The sequence below is a fragment of the Oenanthe melanoleuca genome, chromosome 1 (assembly GCF_029582105.1).
Source record: "Oenanthe melanoleuca isolate GR-GAL-2019-014 chromosome 1, OMel1.0, whole genome shotgun sequence".
Classification (NCBI taxonomy): Eukaryota; Metazoa; Chordata; class Aves; order Passeriformes; family Muscicapidae; genus Oenanthe; species Oenanthe melanoleuca.
The window spans coordinates 27,058,234-27,074,056 of NC_079333.1; the positions used below are offsets into that span (position 1 = coordinate 27,058,234).

Genomic DNA, 15,823 nt, shown 5'->3' on the forward strand with positions numbered 1-15,823 from the left:
TTTTCCCTGTTGCCCTTGAAAGAATTGAGGGACAATGGGGGGAAAGGGCTGAGAGTGAAGGAGCCAGGCTGGGATAGCAGGGAGCTGCAAGCCAGGTGTGAGGGAGCTGTGTCGGGTTCCGCGTTCTGTGCTCAGTTACAAACCGGGCAGGAATGCAGCCAGCGAGGGCGTGAGCTCAGTGGATGGGAGGCGGGAAGAGAGTCGGTCCCTTCCGTCTCCATCTACCTCTCCGAGCTTGGCCTTAGCCTTCCCCACCCCTCTGATTATTCATTAACTGCAGTCCAGGAAGTGCTTTGCAAATGGTGAAAATTAAACCCTCAGCTTGAGGCCTGAGGTTTGCCTGACCTGGAGCTACCTTCTTCGCAGTCGGCCCGGGAGCGGGCGGAGTTCGGGGCTTCGCCTGTGCGGCTCAGGCGCAGGTGAGTCACGGGAGGTGCTGCACCCGCAGGCACTGCCAGCTGCTGCTCCAGCGCCCGGCGCGCACCGCCATGAGCATCCAGCCCTGCCGGGAGGTGCCAGGACACCTCTCCTCTATCAAGGTCTTTGATCTCTCTCCCAGATCCCTCTGGAGATCATTTCTTGGTAATTCCAATATTGCTTTATTTTCTTTAGTAGGACCCCCTTGATTGAGGGCTGTGGTGCTTCCTCCACCAGCTCCTGTCAGTCCTCCATCAGTGGGGATCTGAGAGACAAGACCCTGATGCCATCCCGTGGGTGAGTGCTGTGAATGCTAGTTAGGGCAAGAAAACAAGAGCTGTTGGTGAGAAAAATAAAAACATCAGCAGTAGGAATCAGGCACAGAAGGGAAAAATCCCCACTTTCTAATTGGAGCCGCCTGTTAGAGGTAGTCAGAGGGCCTGCCAGAGGATTGGAGCTCGCTGTGCTTTACATTGTTACTGTTGCTCCTTCTCGCTTGCATAACCAGCAAGCAGGGTTTGTGATTCCCAGTCCGCTGCAGTTCCTGTGCCACCCTGCAGCTGCAGCATCTCCAAATGGTTTTGCAGCGAGAGATGTCAGCTGCCTGGCCTTTTAAATCCTGGTTATTCCTTTATTTGCTGCAGTCTTTCTAGCCCTTTGTGGAACAAAGAGTGGGATATACAGTCCTCATAGTCAATCCAAACAGGCATCCTGCTCTGGAGACTGCCATAGCAGGGTGTCAGGAAATGGGATTCACACTGGCATTACTCTCTGGTAAGAGTTTGGGCAACCACAGTGGTCCAGCACTGTCCTGGAGCCCCATGGCCTGATGGAGAGCATGTGGCTTTGGCAAGTCACAGCAATATGGTCCATCTGCCCATTCCCAGGCAGCCTTTGCTCTGCATTAATCACTAAACTTCAGCGGAGTTCTGTACAGAACAGCAAAACCTCCTATCTGAAATCATCCCACTGCTGAGCTCTAGAAGTAACAAACACAATGCTACTCAAAAAGGGCTCCAAATGCTCCAAAAAAGGGCTTTAAATAAGGCTGAAATCGTGGAATTAAAAAAGAAAAACAACAAACAAACAAACAAAAGAAAGAAAATAAACATAAAAAAAGGTTTTCTTGAGTGAAGAATTACTAGAGAATAGTAAATGGAAGGTGGGAATAATTAACATCCCATTTTTACAGCAAAGGGAAGTCATCAGTGGCCAGATCACAGGGGCCTAATCTAAAATACGTGCTGTTCAGTATATTCCCAAGTGACCTGGGAATACAGCTTGGTAAGGTAAGAAAATTGGATTATGGTAGAAAGTTATTCAGGATAATAACGTGGGAGTTGACTTGTGAATAATTTCAGAAAGACCTAATGGCAGTGAATGAGTGGGCAATAGAACAGCAGATGAAAAGGCTTATGTAAAATAATGTTCATAAAGAAAAATAAAAAAAATTGCATATAAAACAATAACTCTGAACTAATTGTAACCTCTCTGGAGTGAGACACTGATTATAGAAGTCCATGCAATTATTAACTTAATGCTTGGTTGTGGTGAGCATCAGCAATCATAACTGTCCATGAGTCACCAGCTTTTTGAATACCACAGTTCTGTGCCAAACTCTTCACTCTTACCTCCAAATCAAGGTGCCAGAATTGGAAATATCTTGAGAGGGACAGCAAAGGTGGTCAGAGGTGTAGAATATCTTTGTACAAAAAGAGGCCCTTGGTAGAGCTGGAGTCTTCAGCCTGGCAAAGAGTTGAGGGTAGATATGGATGTTTCAGGTTTGGTACCACAAGCAGCTTGGAGCAAGGGGTCTGAAACAGGAATCACCCACTGATTTTCCTTTCTTTACAACAGCCAGGTGTTAAAAAAGAGGCACGGAGCAGGTTGTAAGTGAATCAAATGAGGGAGTGTTTCTGTAACTGAGCAATGGAACTCTTTACCAAACGATGCAAAATTTGTTATGCATTTGACAGTTGACTACAAGTAGCTGCTAATAGAGGCTTAGGAAATATAAGGGCAAAAGAAACTATACATAATCTTTCTCTCTGCTCTTCCTTTGACAACCATTTTGACCTCTGGATTGCCTAGTCCCACCCCCAGCTCACAGTAGAGCTTGCCCCAAAACTAGCTCAGATGGCTCAGGGCCTTGTTCGGGTGAGTCCTGGCACTTACCAGGGTGGAGGCTCTCAGCTGCTCTGGGGACCTGTGGCAAGTGCTGAAATCCCCCTTGGGGGGGAGCGTGTGTGCAGTTTTTCCTGATACCTAACCAGAATTTCCCTTGCTGCAAGTGATGCCTGTTGCCTCTTGTCCTTTTGTTCTGCCCCATAAGAAAGAGCCTGACTCATAATCTCTAAACCCCCACGGCTCCTTTTAGGTAGTCTCAGACAAGTGTTAAATCCCTCCTTAAGCATCTTGTCTTCAAGATGAATAAACCCAGCTTGCTCCCTGCTATGCTGTGGGCTCTTCACTGCATTAGTGGCATTATGCTGAATCCTTTCTAGTTTCTCAGGGCCTTTTTTTCTTTGCAGCAATCCAGATGTGTGTCTTTTAATTAGCTGTTTCATTTATCTTCTGCTGTAAATTTGTTACTGCGCTAGCTGTGGCCTGGTTCCATGAGGGATTTACAAGATGAGGTTCTAACACCTGTGTTGTACTGAAAGCCAAACAGTGTAAGAGAAGTCTCTGTGCTGAAATCTCTTGACCTCTTAATTATATTAAAAAAGTGTTTCAGTGGCTCAGTTATAGTCTTATTATATTTAGTGGCTCATCTGTTCATGCTGCAGCCATCTGGGAGAGCGACCTCGAAGATGCCAACTGATGGCTCCTCTATGGTGACATTTCCCTCCCTTACTGGTAGTTTTTTATTAGATGGCCCAGATCAAAGACAGCAGGGCAGCTGCATGCATCCACTCCTTTTCTAAAATTAAAGCAAACAGAAGCAAAATTCATCCTGTAAATTATGTGATATGGAATTTGTGTCCACAAAAATACTGTCAAGAGATTACACTGCACCCTGTAGCTTGTCCTTCTGGAGGAAGGAGTTACATGGGATAAGTGCTCTCACCCTTTCTTATTCTGGTCTGGGCTCTTTGCTATCTTGTTCTTTCCGTGTTCCCCTGTGTCCAGCTAATGTACAGTTCCTCAGACAGATTTTCTCCCTCAGTCAGTGTAGGGTGCAGGGGTGCCTAAGTTTTGGTTTTCATCTACTTCAGCTTCATATTGACTTGGCATACTCTAATATTCTTTCGATATTATTTATTATTATTTTTGATATTATTTTTTGGGACTTCTCCCTGGAAGTTCCTGTCATTTCTCCCTTAGCTATAAGTAACACTTGTTTCCTGTTCCTGATAGACTGATTCTGGTGCCATCTTTCAGGTGCAACTTCTACAACTTTGTGCAGGAGTTGCTCCCTTGAGTTGGTCCTGTGCATTTAAAATCTCCTTGGTTTTTAGTATCAGTTCTAAGTCAGTACCTCTGGCTGCCTGCAGCTCACTGCACCCCTGCTCACCATGTGCATGAAACCAGAAGCATTTCTAAGGAAGCTCTTGTAGGTGCCTGGGTTGCCTTTCTAGCAATGAAGTTTAGCTTCCCACTCGTCTCTCCTGTACTTCCCTTTGTTGCTGGTTTCTGTCTTGACCATGAGTTTTTGTCTAGGTCTTAGCTAGCAGCCTGTTCATCTTTTTGCAGGATTTCCCAGTCTGGTGGTGTGTGGGGAAGTCTACAGCTGCTACTACTTGAAATGAGTGAGGCTCTTGCTGTTGCTGCTGCCCACACCACACAGGATAGCTGAGATGGCCCTAGGGAAAAGTCAGGCTTCTTTCCCAGTTGGATTGCACTCTTAGGCCACTGTTTAGCTCCCATTCTTTCACCAGACCTGCAGACCTTGAAGCCAGTGTTGTAGGCAGGGCAGTCACGGGCCACAGCTGGAAGCAGCTAGGTGGCTGGAATGGTTTTCCTTCTTCTTGTACCTGGTTGTCCAGATTGTCAGCTTTGGCCTCAGTATGGGGTGCTGGGATTTTGAAGGTCCTTGGCTCAGCTCCCTCAGTGCTATGTGGGCTCTCTGTAGGTAGTAGCTGTTTGTCCTGGTCTCTGCCTGCCTTCCTGGGCAGCTTCACCACCTCTCCCAACCTCCCCATCCCTTTTGAGCTATCACTGCCTGTGTCAGCCCCATGCCATGGCAGGCTGGTTTCAGGCAGGCACAGCTGTGCTCAGAGCACTAGCCTGGACCTTGAAGTCTGCAGCTCTGGGTTCACACAGATTCCCCCTTGTGCGTGTGCAGAGCATGTAGGACATTTGGGACCATTTATGTTGCTCATTGGCCTTTTGGAGGAAAAGGGGAACAGAGGACGTGCAGAACTGAGTTTTGTGAACACAGCCAGAACCCAAGAGGCATGCAAAGAGTCAGCCCTTGTGTGCTAAGGACATAGACCCAAAAATAATAGGGGCTATGGGGAGGAAAGACACAAAAGGAGAAGCAGAAGTGTATGCAAAGCAGCCTGGTGCTGTGGAGTGGATGGTTCAGAGCGCTTCCTGTTCCTGGAGCCGCGCGCGCCCCGCTGTGTACGGGCTCGCGCCTGCCCGTGCCCAGCAGCACTGCACGGCGGGCAGAGATCAAGGCACCTCTCCAGGAGAAGGTGGAAGGGGAGAGTCTGAATGGACTGATAGCAGGCTCCAGGAGAGATACATGGCCAGCTCCCAAGAGGCGCAGGAACAGTTTGGTGTTGGGTGCCCCAGCACAGACCTCCGACTTCCCTTTTCTTTCCAGCGCAAACTGATTTTTCATCTGTGTTTTTTGGGTTGCTTTGGTGGCAGCTGCTTGGCCGCCTCTTCTTTCTCCCTCCACAATGGTGAGGTAAGAGGGTCTGAGAGGTCTGTGTCTGTAAGGAATGGGACCAAGGAAGTGGGATGGATCAGGGCAGGGATGGCCCTGGAAACCTTATCTCTAATGGGAACTGTCCATAGGCTGTGGGAGACATCAGGCAGGAAGGGATGCTGCTGCTGGTTTTCACCTAGGGGTGCAGACCAGGGACCATTCTTCACCCTACAAATCTCCACAGTGGTGCCCGGCCTTTTTTATTCACTTGGTCTTGCTTTTATTTTCTCTGCTAGGTGGTTCCACCGTGACCTGAGTGGGCTGGAAGCTGAAGCCTTACTGAAGGGACGTGGTGTCCATGGGAGCTTCCTGGCCAGACCCAGTCGGAGGAATCAGGGGGATTTTTCTCTTTCAGTCCGGTAAGTAACTTGGACCCCAGCTTCTGTCTTTGCAGTGTTACATACACAGATTGCCTAGATCCTCACGTGTCCTGTGGCATCTTCTTCATCCTGTCTCTATTCCTTTGAGTTCTTTTCAAGCTGTATAATGACCTCAGCTTCCCAGCATCTTCCAGAGCCTCCCTCAAGTTACCCAAGGAGCTTCTCTTTCCAGCTTCTCATCTCCATTTGTGGAGATGGTTTATTCTGGTTTCATGGTGGGAGGTAGTGCAGGACATTTTCTGCCCCTTTTCCAACCACCTCATTGGATTGCTCTGTGCTTTATTCCACAGGGTTGGTGATCAGGTAACCCACATCCGCATCCAGAATACTGGGGATTTCTATGATCTATATGGAGGGGAGAAGTTTGCCACCTTGTCAGAACTGGTGGAATACTACACACAGCAACAGGGCTCGCTGCAGGACAAAGATGGCACCATCATCGACTTGCGATATCCGCTCAACTGTTCTGACCCCACAACTGAGAGGTACAGGACAGCAAGGCAGCTGCTGTGTCTGTGATGGGGTGTTTCATGGCCTCCTTTCTGTCCTGCCTGCATCCCTAAAGCAAATCCTGCAAAAGTGCCTCCTGCCTTTCTTAACCTCCTATGTGTCCATGGGGGCAGCATCCCCAGGAATAGCTGTGCATACCTTGATCCATCACAGCAGACCTAACGGGCTCTATTTTTACTTCTGGTTTCCGGTTGCCTTTGCTATTTATATTCTGTTTCTCAAAGCAAAGGTTGTGGTGCCCGCTGTGGGTCTGCAGTGGTCTGTGGAGGGATGCGTTGTGTGGAAGCCCTCAGTCTTGCTCCAAACCTCCTTGGTTATTCTAGGCCTGGATGACTCACGTAGCTGAGAGCAGGACCATGTTCCCCTGCTATTCCTGGCCTGCTTAGTCTCCTTCCTGCCCTTGCTTTGCATGTGTCTCTGACACCAAGTTCCTAAATCAAATCAGGTGGTTTTGCCCTTGTGTTTTGCTTTCAGGCCCTTTGATGCAGCTCAGGGGGAGCTGTCATGCCCTGCTCTGGGGTGGACAAGTCCTTCTTGCACAGGTTGTCCTTGGGCACCTGGAGACAGGGAGCAGAGATGCCCTGGGCTGAAATATCAGGGTACACCCAGCTTGCTCTGGGGTCAGGCTGCAAAGGGGGCAGGTCTGCTGCTGGCTGTCCTCTCCAGTCAAGGCCATTGCATCGTGGCCCTGCAGCTTCCTCCCTTCCTTCTGCGGTTGGAAACTTACCCCCTCCCCCCATCAGGCTCTTACGAAAGCTCCTCTCACTCTCTCCCCAAGTGATTTTCCATCACGTGGTTTTGAAGAGCTGGGCTTTGCTGGGGGAGGGAGGAATGGGACCCATTAACCCCATCCTACCTGTGGAGGGGAGGCTGGGAGACCTCTTTGATGAGCAAGAGGGGCCTACCTACCCCAAGGTGGCATCTGAACACATGGTGGCCAAACAATTCCCCAAGAGGAGGTTCAGAAATTAATGACAACTGTGCAGTGAGAGTCACCAGCTGATTCTTTCAGTTCGTGAGGTGAGGGTCAACAAAAGTTGCTTGCTGAGGCCAGTAACTGTGTGAGCCTCTTGCTGTATGTGGAGCTTGCTCTACTAGATGCAGGGGGAAAAGAATGAATGCCCCCAGCTGCCTCTGTGACTGGGCTGTGGCCTCCTGAACTCCACCTCAGTTTTTGGGAACAAATGACCCCCTAACAATGTGAAGTTCACCAGTACCATGCCAGGCCTTCCCTGTTAGCTGCTCCATGGGAAGTAAATCTGTTCCCACATCCCCACGGCAAGGCAGATGGGGATGATCCTGTGGGGAGCTTGTGCTAGGAGGAGAGAAGGAGCTGCTGAGTGCTTGCTCCTGGTGCTCACTCCTGTGGCCAGGGTGATTGCTGTAGTGTGATGTGCCCAGAGGATGGGAATTATCCTTTGAGTGAAGAGGTGACTGAGTTTGAGAGAGAGGAGTTGGTGAAATGGTTCTGTAATGGATCTGTTCTCAATACAACCATCTGGGTGCTGCTAAATCTGATGGGAGAGTTTCTGACTCAGTGGGGGCTTATTTTTTTTCCCTTGTGTTTGAGTTTCCAGATCCCCTTGCAGCAGTAAGGCAACAACCCCAATAATACTGTGAGGTGCTGAAACACACAGACTACCCTCTCCCAACTGGTGTTCCAGGCAGAAAGTATCACTTACCTGTGCCTCTGTGTGTGTCACACAATGTATCACACTTGGTGCTTTCCCACTGTGTTCTCTGGTACCAGCCTTCTGCTCCCTGGGTCCTTTCTGTCTCCACCTTCTTCTCCACCCTTGCACTTTCCTCTTCTGGCCAGCTCTTCACCTTCTGTCTCATCTGCTTCTCCCAAGATCCTGCTCTTCCCTCTGTCATTCCTTCCTCTCTGCCTCTCCCTTCCTTTCTTCCTCCCTCACCCTTCCCCAGTGTTGCTGTTCTTCACTCATCAGCTCAAGGGCATCCCCTTCCTGCATCTCCACCTCTTTTCTGACCCTCTCCTGTATTTTCTTAGGTGGTACCATGGGCATCTGTCAGGCCCTGCAGCTGAGTCACTGCTCCAGGCCAAAGCTATCCCTTGGACCTTCTTGGTGCGGGAGAGCCTCAGCAAACCTGGGGACTTTGTCTTGTCTGTCCTCACTGACCAGCCTAAACCCGGGTCTGACGCTCCAGCTGGGGCAACCGGCACCTCTGGGACCCGGCTCAAAGTCACACACATCAAGATCATGTGTGAGGTGAGCAGTGGGAGGGCAGAAGGAGAGGCAGTGGTCTGATGGATGTTACCCAAATGGCTGTCACAATTTCTCCTATTCTTTCATGTGGGATATGGAGATTCCGAGGAGAGAATGCAAGTGACCTTAAATGAGATTAGCAATATGCCTACTCTGGGCTTTGATCCACGGAGAGCACTGTGTCATGAACTCTGTGTGCTCAGGGCAAACTCCTCTGACCTCCCTCCTTTCCCAGAGGAAATGCTTTCCTAGATGGTGCCTATGGATCTGCATCCCAGCATTGCCTTTTTCCTGAGCTTTGTCATCAGATTTGTCTATAAGATGGAGAGAGTGGGGGCTGTGCAGCCTGGAGAAAGCTCTCTGGAGATATCAGCACCTTCCAGTAAAGAAGGCTCATGAGAAAGCTGGAGAGGGACTTTTTACAAGGGCATGGAGTGATAGAGCAAGAGGGAATACCTTCTAAGTGAAAGAGGGCAGGTTTAGATGAGATATTAGGAAAAAATACTTTACTGTGAGGTTGGTGATGCACTGGCACAGGTTTCCCAGAGACATTGTGGATGCCCCATCCCTGGAAGTGCTTGAGGCAAGGCTGGAGGGGGCTCTGGGCAACCCAGTCTAGTGGAAGGTGTCCATACCCATAGCAGGGGGTTTGGAATTAGCTGCCCTTTATGAAGCCTTCCAACCCAAATTATTCCATGATTCTGTTATGAATGCTATGGGTGAGACATTACACATTCTTCCTCTGTTTAGAATGGACGCTACACAGTTGGAGGTACTGAGATGTTTGACAGCTTGGCAGATCTGGTGGAGCACTTCAAGAAGGTTGGAATTGAGGAGATGTCTGGTTCCTTTGTGTACCTGAAGCAGGTAAGTCCAGTTTCCTGGTTTTTAGGGGCCCTTTGGAGTGACTGATTTGCTGTTTGTTTCTGCTTTATGTCCCTTTCCTTCTTTTTTCCATGGTGCACAGAGGACACTTTGCTCTCCAGCGGCATCTCTCTCACCTATTCTGTTTTCCCATCTCCAGCCCTACTATGCTACGAGGGTGAATGCTGCTGACATTGAGAACAGAGTGCAGGAGCTGAACAAGAAGACAAGTCTGTCCGAGGAGACATCCAAGGCTGGATTCTGGGAGGAATTTGATGTAAGAAACTGCTGGGGACATTATTTGGCTTTTTGGGAAGTCTGCATGCACCACCTCATTCTCCACCCTCGATTTCTTCCTGTACACAAATTTCTTGTGTGTCTTGTCAATTTCTTTCTGAAAGAAGTCTCTATTTGGAACCAGTTTCCCTGGGGAATGAGTCTCATCTTTAAGTGAACACAGTGAGGTAGAAATGTGCTTTTTTATGGTTGGGAGAGTGAGTCACCAAGACAGTAAGGGCACAAACCTTGGACTTCTCAAGTCTAGGTTCTGTTTTCACTTCTCTGCTCCCCCACAGCATGCTCATGTGTCATCAGAGCCCCCACTGTGCCTCCTAGTGCCCACCTCCCCTGTCATACATTGTGACCTTACCATGATTATTCTTTCTTCTGCTCTCAGAGCCTGCAAAAACAGGAAGCCAAGCACCTGTTTGACCGTCATGAGGGCCAGAGACCTGAAAATAAGAGCAAGAACCGATACAAGAACATATTGCCCTGTGAGTCTTGCTTCTCCACTATAAAAAAAAAAAACCAAACAAATGGACACAGATAGGCAATGAAGACCTGTCCAAGCCATCCTTGCCTCAGCCCACTCTGTCCTCCAGAGCAGGTTACAAGGTGTATGGCACTGAGGATTTAAGAGCTGATGAGGGAAGTCACAGCCTTTTCCTGTCCTTGAAGGAAGGAGGTTGGGGTGCATCAGACTTATTAGCTTCTGTGGTCCATCCCAGAGGCAGAGAGATGGGAGGATGGAGTGAGATTGGTCTGAACCCAGAGAGGGAAAGCTGAGGATACATGCAGGGGCATGCAATGGGAATCATGGCTGAGGTGGCACGGGGCAGTGAGGGAGCTCTGTGTGGCTGTGCATGGAGTATCTCATTGCACTGTTCATTCTTTCACTGCACCCCCAGTTGATCACTCCAGAGTCATCCTCCAGGGAAGGGACCCAAATATACCTGGATCTGACTACATCAATGCCAACTATGTCAAGGTGAGATTCTTGAAAGATGGCTGTGTGCCCAAAGCAGGGGGAGGCCTACCTGCTCCTGCAGCCTTCCTGACCCTGCCCTGTCTGCACTCAGAACACCCTGATCAGCCCAGACGAGTGCACCAAGACCTACATCGCCAGCCAGGGCTGCCTGGATGCCACAGTCAATGACTTGTGGCAAATGGTGTGGCAGGAGAACACGCGCATTATTGTGATGACAACACGGGAGGTAGAAAAAGGCCGGGTAAGTAGCAGTCTGGAGGTGTCTTTTTTCCCTTTCAACCAATGCTCTGCTTTTTCTCTCTCCTGCCTTCTGCCCATCCTCACCCTGCCCTCTCTGCCCACACAGAACAAATGTGTGCCTTACTGGCCAGAGCCGGGCAGCACGAAGGAGTACGGGCCCTACCTTGTGCAGAACACTGGGGAGCATGATGCACTGGAGTACAAACTCCGGCACCTCTGCGTGTGCCCCAAGGATAATGTGAGTGTGTCTGACCAAGAACTGCATCCAACCCCTGGGTCTAACAGCCACCATACACCTAAACCTGGGAACTGCTGTGTGCTGTGATGATGCTGCTGTTTTATCATTCCTGGGGCTGCTGTTCCCACCTGGTTTGGGCTGGAATCACACTGGTGGAATCACCAAGAAGTGTGCAGGAGACAGAGATTCTCTCTGGCTTCAGACTCACCTCTCCCTGGGACAGAGGCCAGGGACAGGGTTGGGTTGCAGTTTTACCAGTGGGGTGATTTGCTATTCTCAGAGCAAGGCTGTGCGTGAGATCTGGCACTACCAATACCTGAGCTGGCCTGACCATGGGGTACCCAGTGAGCCGGGAGGAGTCCTCAGCTTCCTCGACCAGATAAACCAGAAGCAGGAGAGCATCCCCAACGCAGGACCTATTCTGGTACACTGCAGGTTGGTATAAAGGTTGGAGTTTGGTGCATCCTCCATCCCTTATCTAGGGTGAGATACAGAAAGTCTGTTCTGCTGTATCCCAGGACTTGTGAGTGAAGCATATGCCAGTCACAATATTCGCTTTTTCCCTTTTGATGCCCCCACACCAAACTCCCTACCTGTTGAACCCGTGACTCTTGTGGCATTACTGAAAAGCTGCTACAAGAGCCACATGCTTCCCCAGAAGCAGCTGCATTTTGTTTCAAGAGCTGTCTTGCTCTGACCTTTGCTTGTCCTCTTCTTGCAGTGCTGGGATTGGCCGCACTGGGACTATCATCGTCATTGATATGATAGTGGAAACAATCTCCACCAAGGGTAAGAGAACCCCAGAGGATCTCAAAATGAACTGGGCTACCCATCAGGGCTTTGCCTTTAAGTTCAGGTGCACAGGGGTGAAAACTATCAGGTATCAGTGGGAGAAGATCCTGCCATGGCCCTAAGGAAGTTGTTCTGCTGGATCTCTGTACCCTATCCACTGCTTACGGCTTCAGCCTTCCCTGAGCTTTGACTCTTCCTCCAAGGCCAGACTTGAAAGATACTGAGCAGGGGGAGAGATAGGAAGTCCATACAGGAATAAAGCATGTGGAAGGAGGTGGAAACTTCTTGACTGCCCTCCACTGTGGCTGCTTTTGGTAGAGAACTGGGAGAGGAGAGAGTGAACATAAACTTTCCTGGTGCTCCTTGCTAGGGTTGGACTGTGACATTGACATCCAGAAGACCATCCAGATGGTGAGGGCCCAGCGATCTGGGATGGTGCAGACAGAGGCCCAGTACAAGTTCATCTACATGGCTATCTGCCAGTTCATTGAGACAACCAAGAAAAAGCTGGAAGTTATCCAGGTGAGAGAAAAGGGGCTCTACTGCCCTGTAAGCCTAAGCCCTAGACAGTGCTGGTTCTGAGCCCATGTGCTCTGTTTCACAAGCTTTAAGCGAACACTGAGACCTACACAGACTACAATGCTGCAGTAAGATCTGTGTCCCTATTCCTCTCTTCTAAGACTTTTAAATTCAGGGGGCAAGTTCATTAGCAGCTGGACTTGTCTAGAACTTGTCTGAACTGCTAGGCAGCAGTTAAATTTTAATACAGTTACCTCAACTATATTCTGAACAACATCACCAAGTGCTGTTTTGTTACAAACTTCGTTTAGGACAAAGACTTCCCTTGCCTCATCTTTCCTCTTCGTCTTTCACATCCCCATTTTGCAGCTGCAATATCTATCTTGTTATTTGATAAGTGGTATCTTTTCTCTCTCCTTGTAGCCTCTGGCAGCATGCTGTAGCTCCTGCTGTTTCAATATTCTTTTACTGAAATTTGGAACTTTTAGGTGTTCTGGTGCCTCCAGAGATTTGTTGCCCCACTGTTGCCTCCTGTACAAGGCTGCATTTCTAGCTGCTGCTCACCTCTGGCAGTGCTATGCTGAGCCCAGGCACTTCAGCAGTCCACCAGCTTCCATTGAGATCCTGGCACTAAGTGGGATTTAACAGCCAGAACTCTTCCACGGTGCCTCAAACGCATCTCCCAGACCACGCTCTTCTAAGATTGTTTTCTCTCTCCTGCAGTCTCAGAAAGGCAAGCCAAACGAGTGTGAGTATGGGAATATCGCCTACCCCCCTGCAGTGAGGAATGCGCACCCCAAGGTTTCACGAAAACCCTCCAAGTAAGAGCTCACCTAAAGCAGGCCCAGCTCTGCCTGCCTCTGGCAAGTCTATCTGCTGGCTTGGCTTTTTCCTTTCCTCACTTTTTCCCTGGTCTTACAGGCAGAAAGAGGAGTCAACAGTCTATGAGAACTTGGGGAAAAAGGAGGAGAAGGTGCGGAAGCAACGCTCCTCAGAGAAGAAGCTGAAAGGCTCGCTAAAGAAAAAATAATCAGTGCAGCTAGCCCCATGAGGCTACAGGACTGGAGCTCACATCCCAGCTGGCCTGTCTCACATTCCTTGCTCTTGGACTGGAATGAAGCCTTCCCCTTCTCTTCCAAGCCAGCTTTCAGTGCTGTGAAGCACTGCCGCTTCCCAGCTCAGCTGAGGCCATGGTTCCTTGCCTGTGCAGGCGAGCAGTCTCTTGCTGCCCCCTCATCATCCACTAGCAGGAAAAGGTCAAACCCCTCCTCTTCTTGTCCCTGAGCACCAGGACCCCAACTCACCTTTGCTGTGTCAGCTTTAGTGGAATTCTCAGGGAAGAGCTAAGGAAGGTCAGCCCAGGAGCTACATCTCTGCCCACTGCTGTGAGTTAAGAGTATAGCCTGTTTGTGTTCCCTGAAGCCTCAGCTTTTCAAGTATGGAGGTTTTGGCCTGTTTCAGCTTAGCTCCTCTGCAATTCAACAGGAGACTTCCTCTTTCCTTAATACCACCAGCCTTCTGCCCCTCTTACCCTTTTGCTATCTCATCCCTCACCTGGATGCTGTAAATATACCAGAATTTGATGTGATGGCTGTTTTCTTCTTTGTTTGTAAATAAACTTGTATTTGTTTGACTACCAGGTCCCAAAAGGTTATTTTCTCTAATTTCTCTAAGTATTAGTTGCACTCTTGATTTCATCTGCAGACCTGCAAAGACTTACAAGTATGACTCCAGATTAGTTGCCCTGATTCCCTGCTGCCCTCAGGCTTCTGAACAGAAGCTGTGACCAATTATGTTGGCTTCATGCTGTGAGGCTCAAGTGTTGGTGGTCATCAGGGAAGTCTGAGCATGGGAAGCCAGGTGTGACAAACTGACACAGCTTCTGCATCTAAATTTTACTCGAGGGTTTTCAATATGTGGACAAGGCCAAACCTGCTCTGACCTCATGCTGGTAACAGTTCAGCAGCCTGGTCCAAAAGCCTCTGGAGCCCACTTCCCACCACGATTTATAAACAATACAGTGGGGGGAAGGACACTGATTGCCAACAAGCTTTAAACCAGGAATCCATAGATTATATCTGTTCCTTTAAACATCTTGTACTCTGCTTCACCAGAGCAAGAAGTCCCTAAAGACCTCTCTTCTTCCCTGGAGAGCTCAAGTTGGAGATGTTTGTAAAAAGAGATGGTTGGTTGTAAATAGATGTGGTCTCATGGGTGCCTGTCTTGACCGTCATGATCATGAAATAGCTGAGTTTAAAATCCTGGTGATTGGACAAAAACTGTAAGTAAAGCTACTTCCCTGGACCTGGGGAGAGTAGACTTCAGACTGCAGGGAAGCAGTTATTAAGGTCCCCTGGGGAATCTGTTTTAGAGGATAGTGGGGTATACATAAATCTGCTCACTTTTTTAGGGCCTCCTTTCAAGCGCACAGGAACAGGCAATTACAGTGTGTCAGAAGTCTAGCCAGTGAGGCTGAGGGCTGGCTTGGCTGAGCAGGGATCTCCTTCTGCAACTTAGCAGAAAGTGTATGGACTTTGGAAAGAAGGATAGATTCTGCAGGAGGACAGACATGCTCCTTGCCACTAGTGAAAAAATGCCTAAGCTTGAGTTGAAGCTGGCTGGTACTGTGGTGAGTAGCAACAGGCATTTTTAAATATGTTAACAGCAGAAGGAAGACTAAAGGAAACCTACTGGTGGGTCACCTCATCCCTGAACCATGATGAAACAGAGACACTTAATGCTGCCTTTGCTTCCTTCTCTAACACTGGTGCTGGGGGTGTCCAGAGCCTTGGGCTGGAAGGCCATGACTGGGGGAAGTGAAGAACTCCTGGCTGACTTTGAACTTGTACGGGATTTGCTGCTGCAGCTGGACACACGTCAGTCTATGGGCCCAGTGGGATTCCTCCCAGAGGACTGAAGAGTTGGCCAATGTAACTTTGAGAATGCTCTCAGTCATTAATCAACAGCCTTGGGAATCTGTATAAGTTGTTGTGGAAGCTGGCAAATGCTGTCCCAATCTTCAAGAAAGGCAAAACAGAAGATCTTGGTAATTACAGGTCAATCAGTCTCACTCTGGTGCCTGATAAAACTATGGAGAAAATTAGTCTGGAAGCCATCAATAAAAATACTTGAAAGACAATGCAGTCATTGGTCAAAGTGTACACAAGTTCTTGAAGGATAAGTCATGCATTAACAACTTAATAACCTTTCACAAGGTTACCCACCTGGTAGTCAAAGGGAAGCCAGATGTGGGTTTTTTCTGGTTTTGGAAAAGCTTTTGATAGTCTCACCATATCTCTCTGGCCAGCATTCAGTGTAAAGCCAGATGTGTTCACAATTTCATGCACACAAAACTGAAGGACAAATGCCAGATTCTGCACCTGGAATGTTGTAATCCTGGATGTAAATACAGACTGAAGGATGAGACTGGGGTGCAGCCCTGCAGAAAAGGCTCTGGGCATTTTGAAGGATGGCAGACCCTGCCAGGTG

The 15,823-nt window shown here is 49.0% G+C and overlaps 1 protein-coding gene across 3 annotated transcripts; it reads left to right on the top strand.

Annotated features, from left to right (window-relative positions):
* The first annotated feature begins 340 nt into the window (after positions 1–340).
* On the top strand, positions 341–13,970 carry PTPN6 (protein tyrosine phosphatase non-receptor type 6). Of its 3 annotated transcripts, none has more exons than XM_056501069.1 (16): positions 341–419; positions 613–714; positions 5,533–5,655; positions 5,967–6,161; positions 8,198–8,417; positions 9,165–9,281; positions 9,439–9,555; positions 9,955–10,051; positions 10,466–10,545; positions 10,637–10,786; positions 10,892–11,023; positions 11,304–11,458; positions 11,745–11,812; positions 12,186–12,337; positions 13,058–13,155; positions 13,256–13,970. In XM_056501069.1, exons 2-16 carry the CDS (start codon positions 701–703, stop codon positions 13,362–13,364), a joined length of 1,827 nt encoding a protein of 608 aa, XP_056357044.1. In that variant the 5' UTR covers positions 341–419; positions 613–700; the 3' UTR covers positions 13,365–13,970. The 3 variants fall into 3 exon arrangements, with proteins under 3 accessions (XP_056357044.1, XP_056357870.1, XP_056356232.1); XM_056501895.1 differs by having other exon boundaries at positions 358–419; positions 616–714; XM_056500257.1 differs by lacking the exons at positions 341–419; positions 613–714 and adding an exon at positions 1,715–5,275.
* Positions 13,971–15,823: the final 1,853 nt, after the last annotated feature.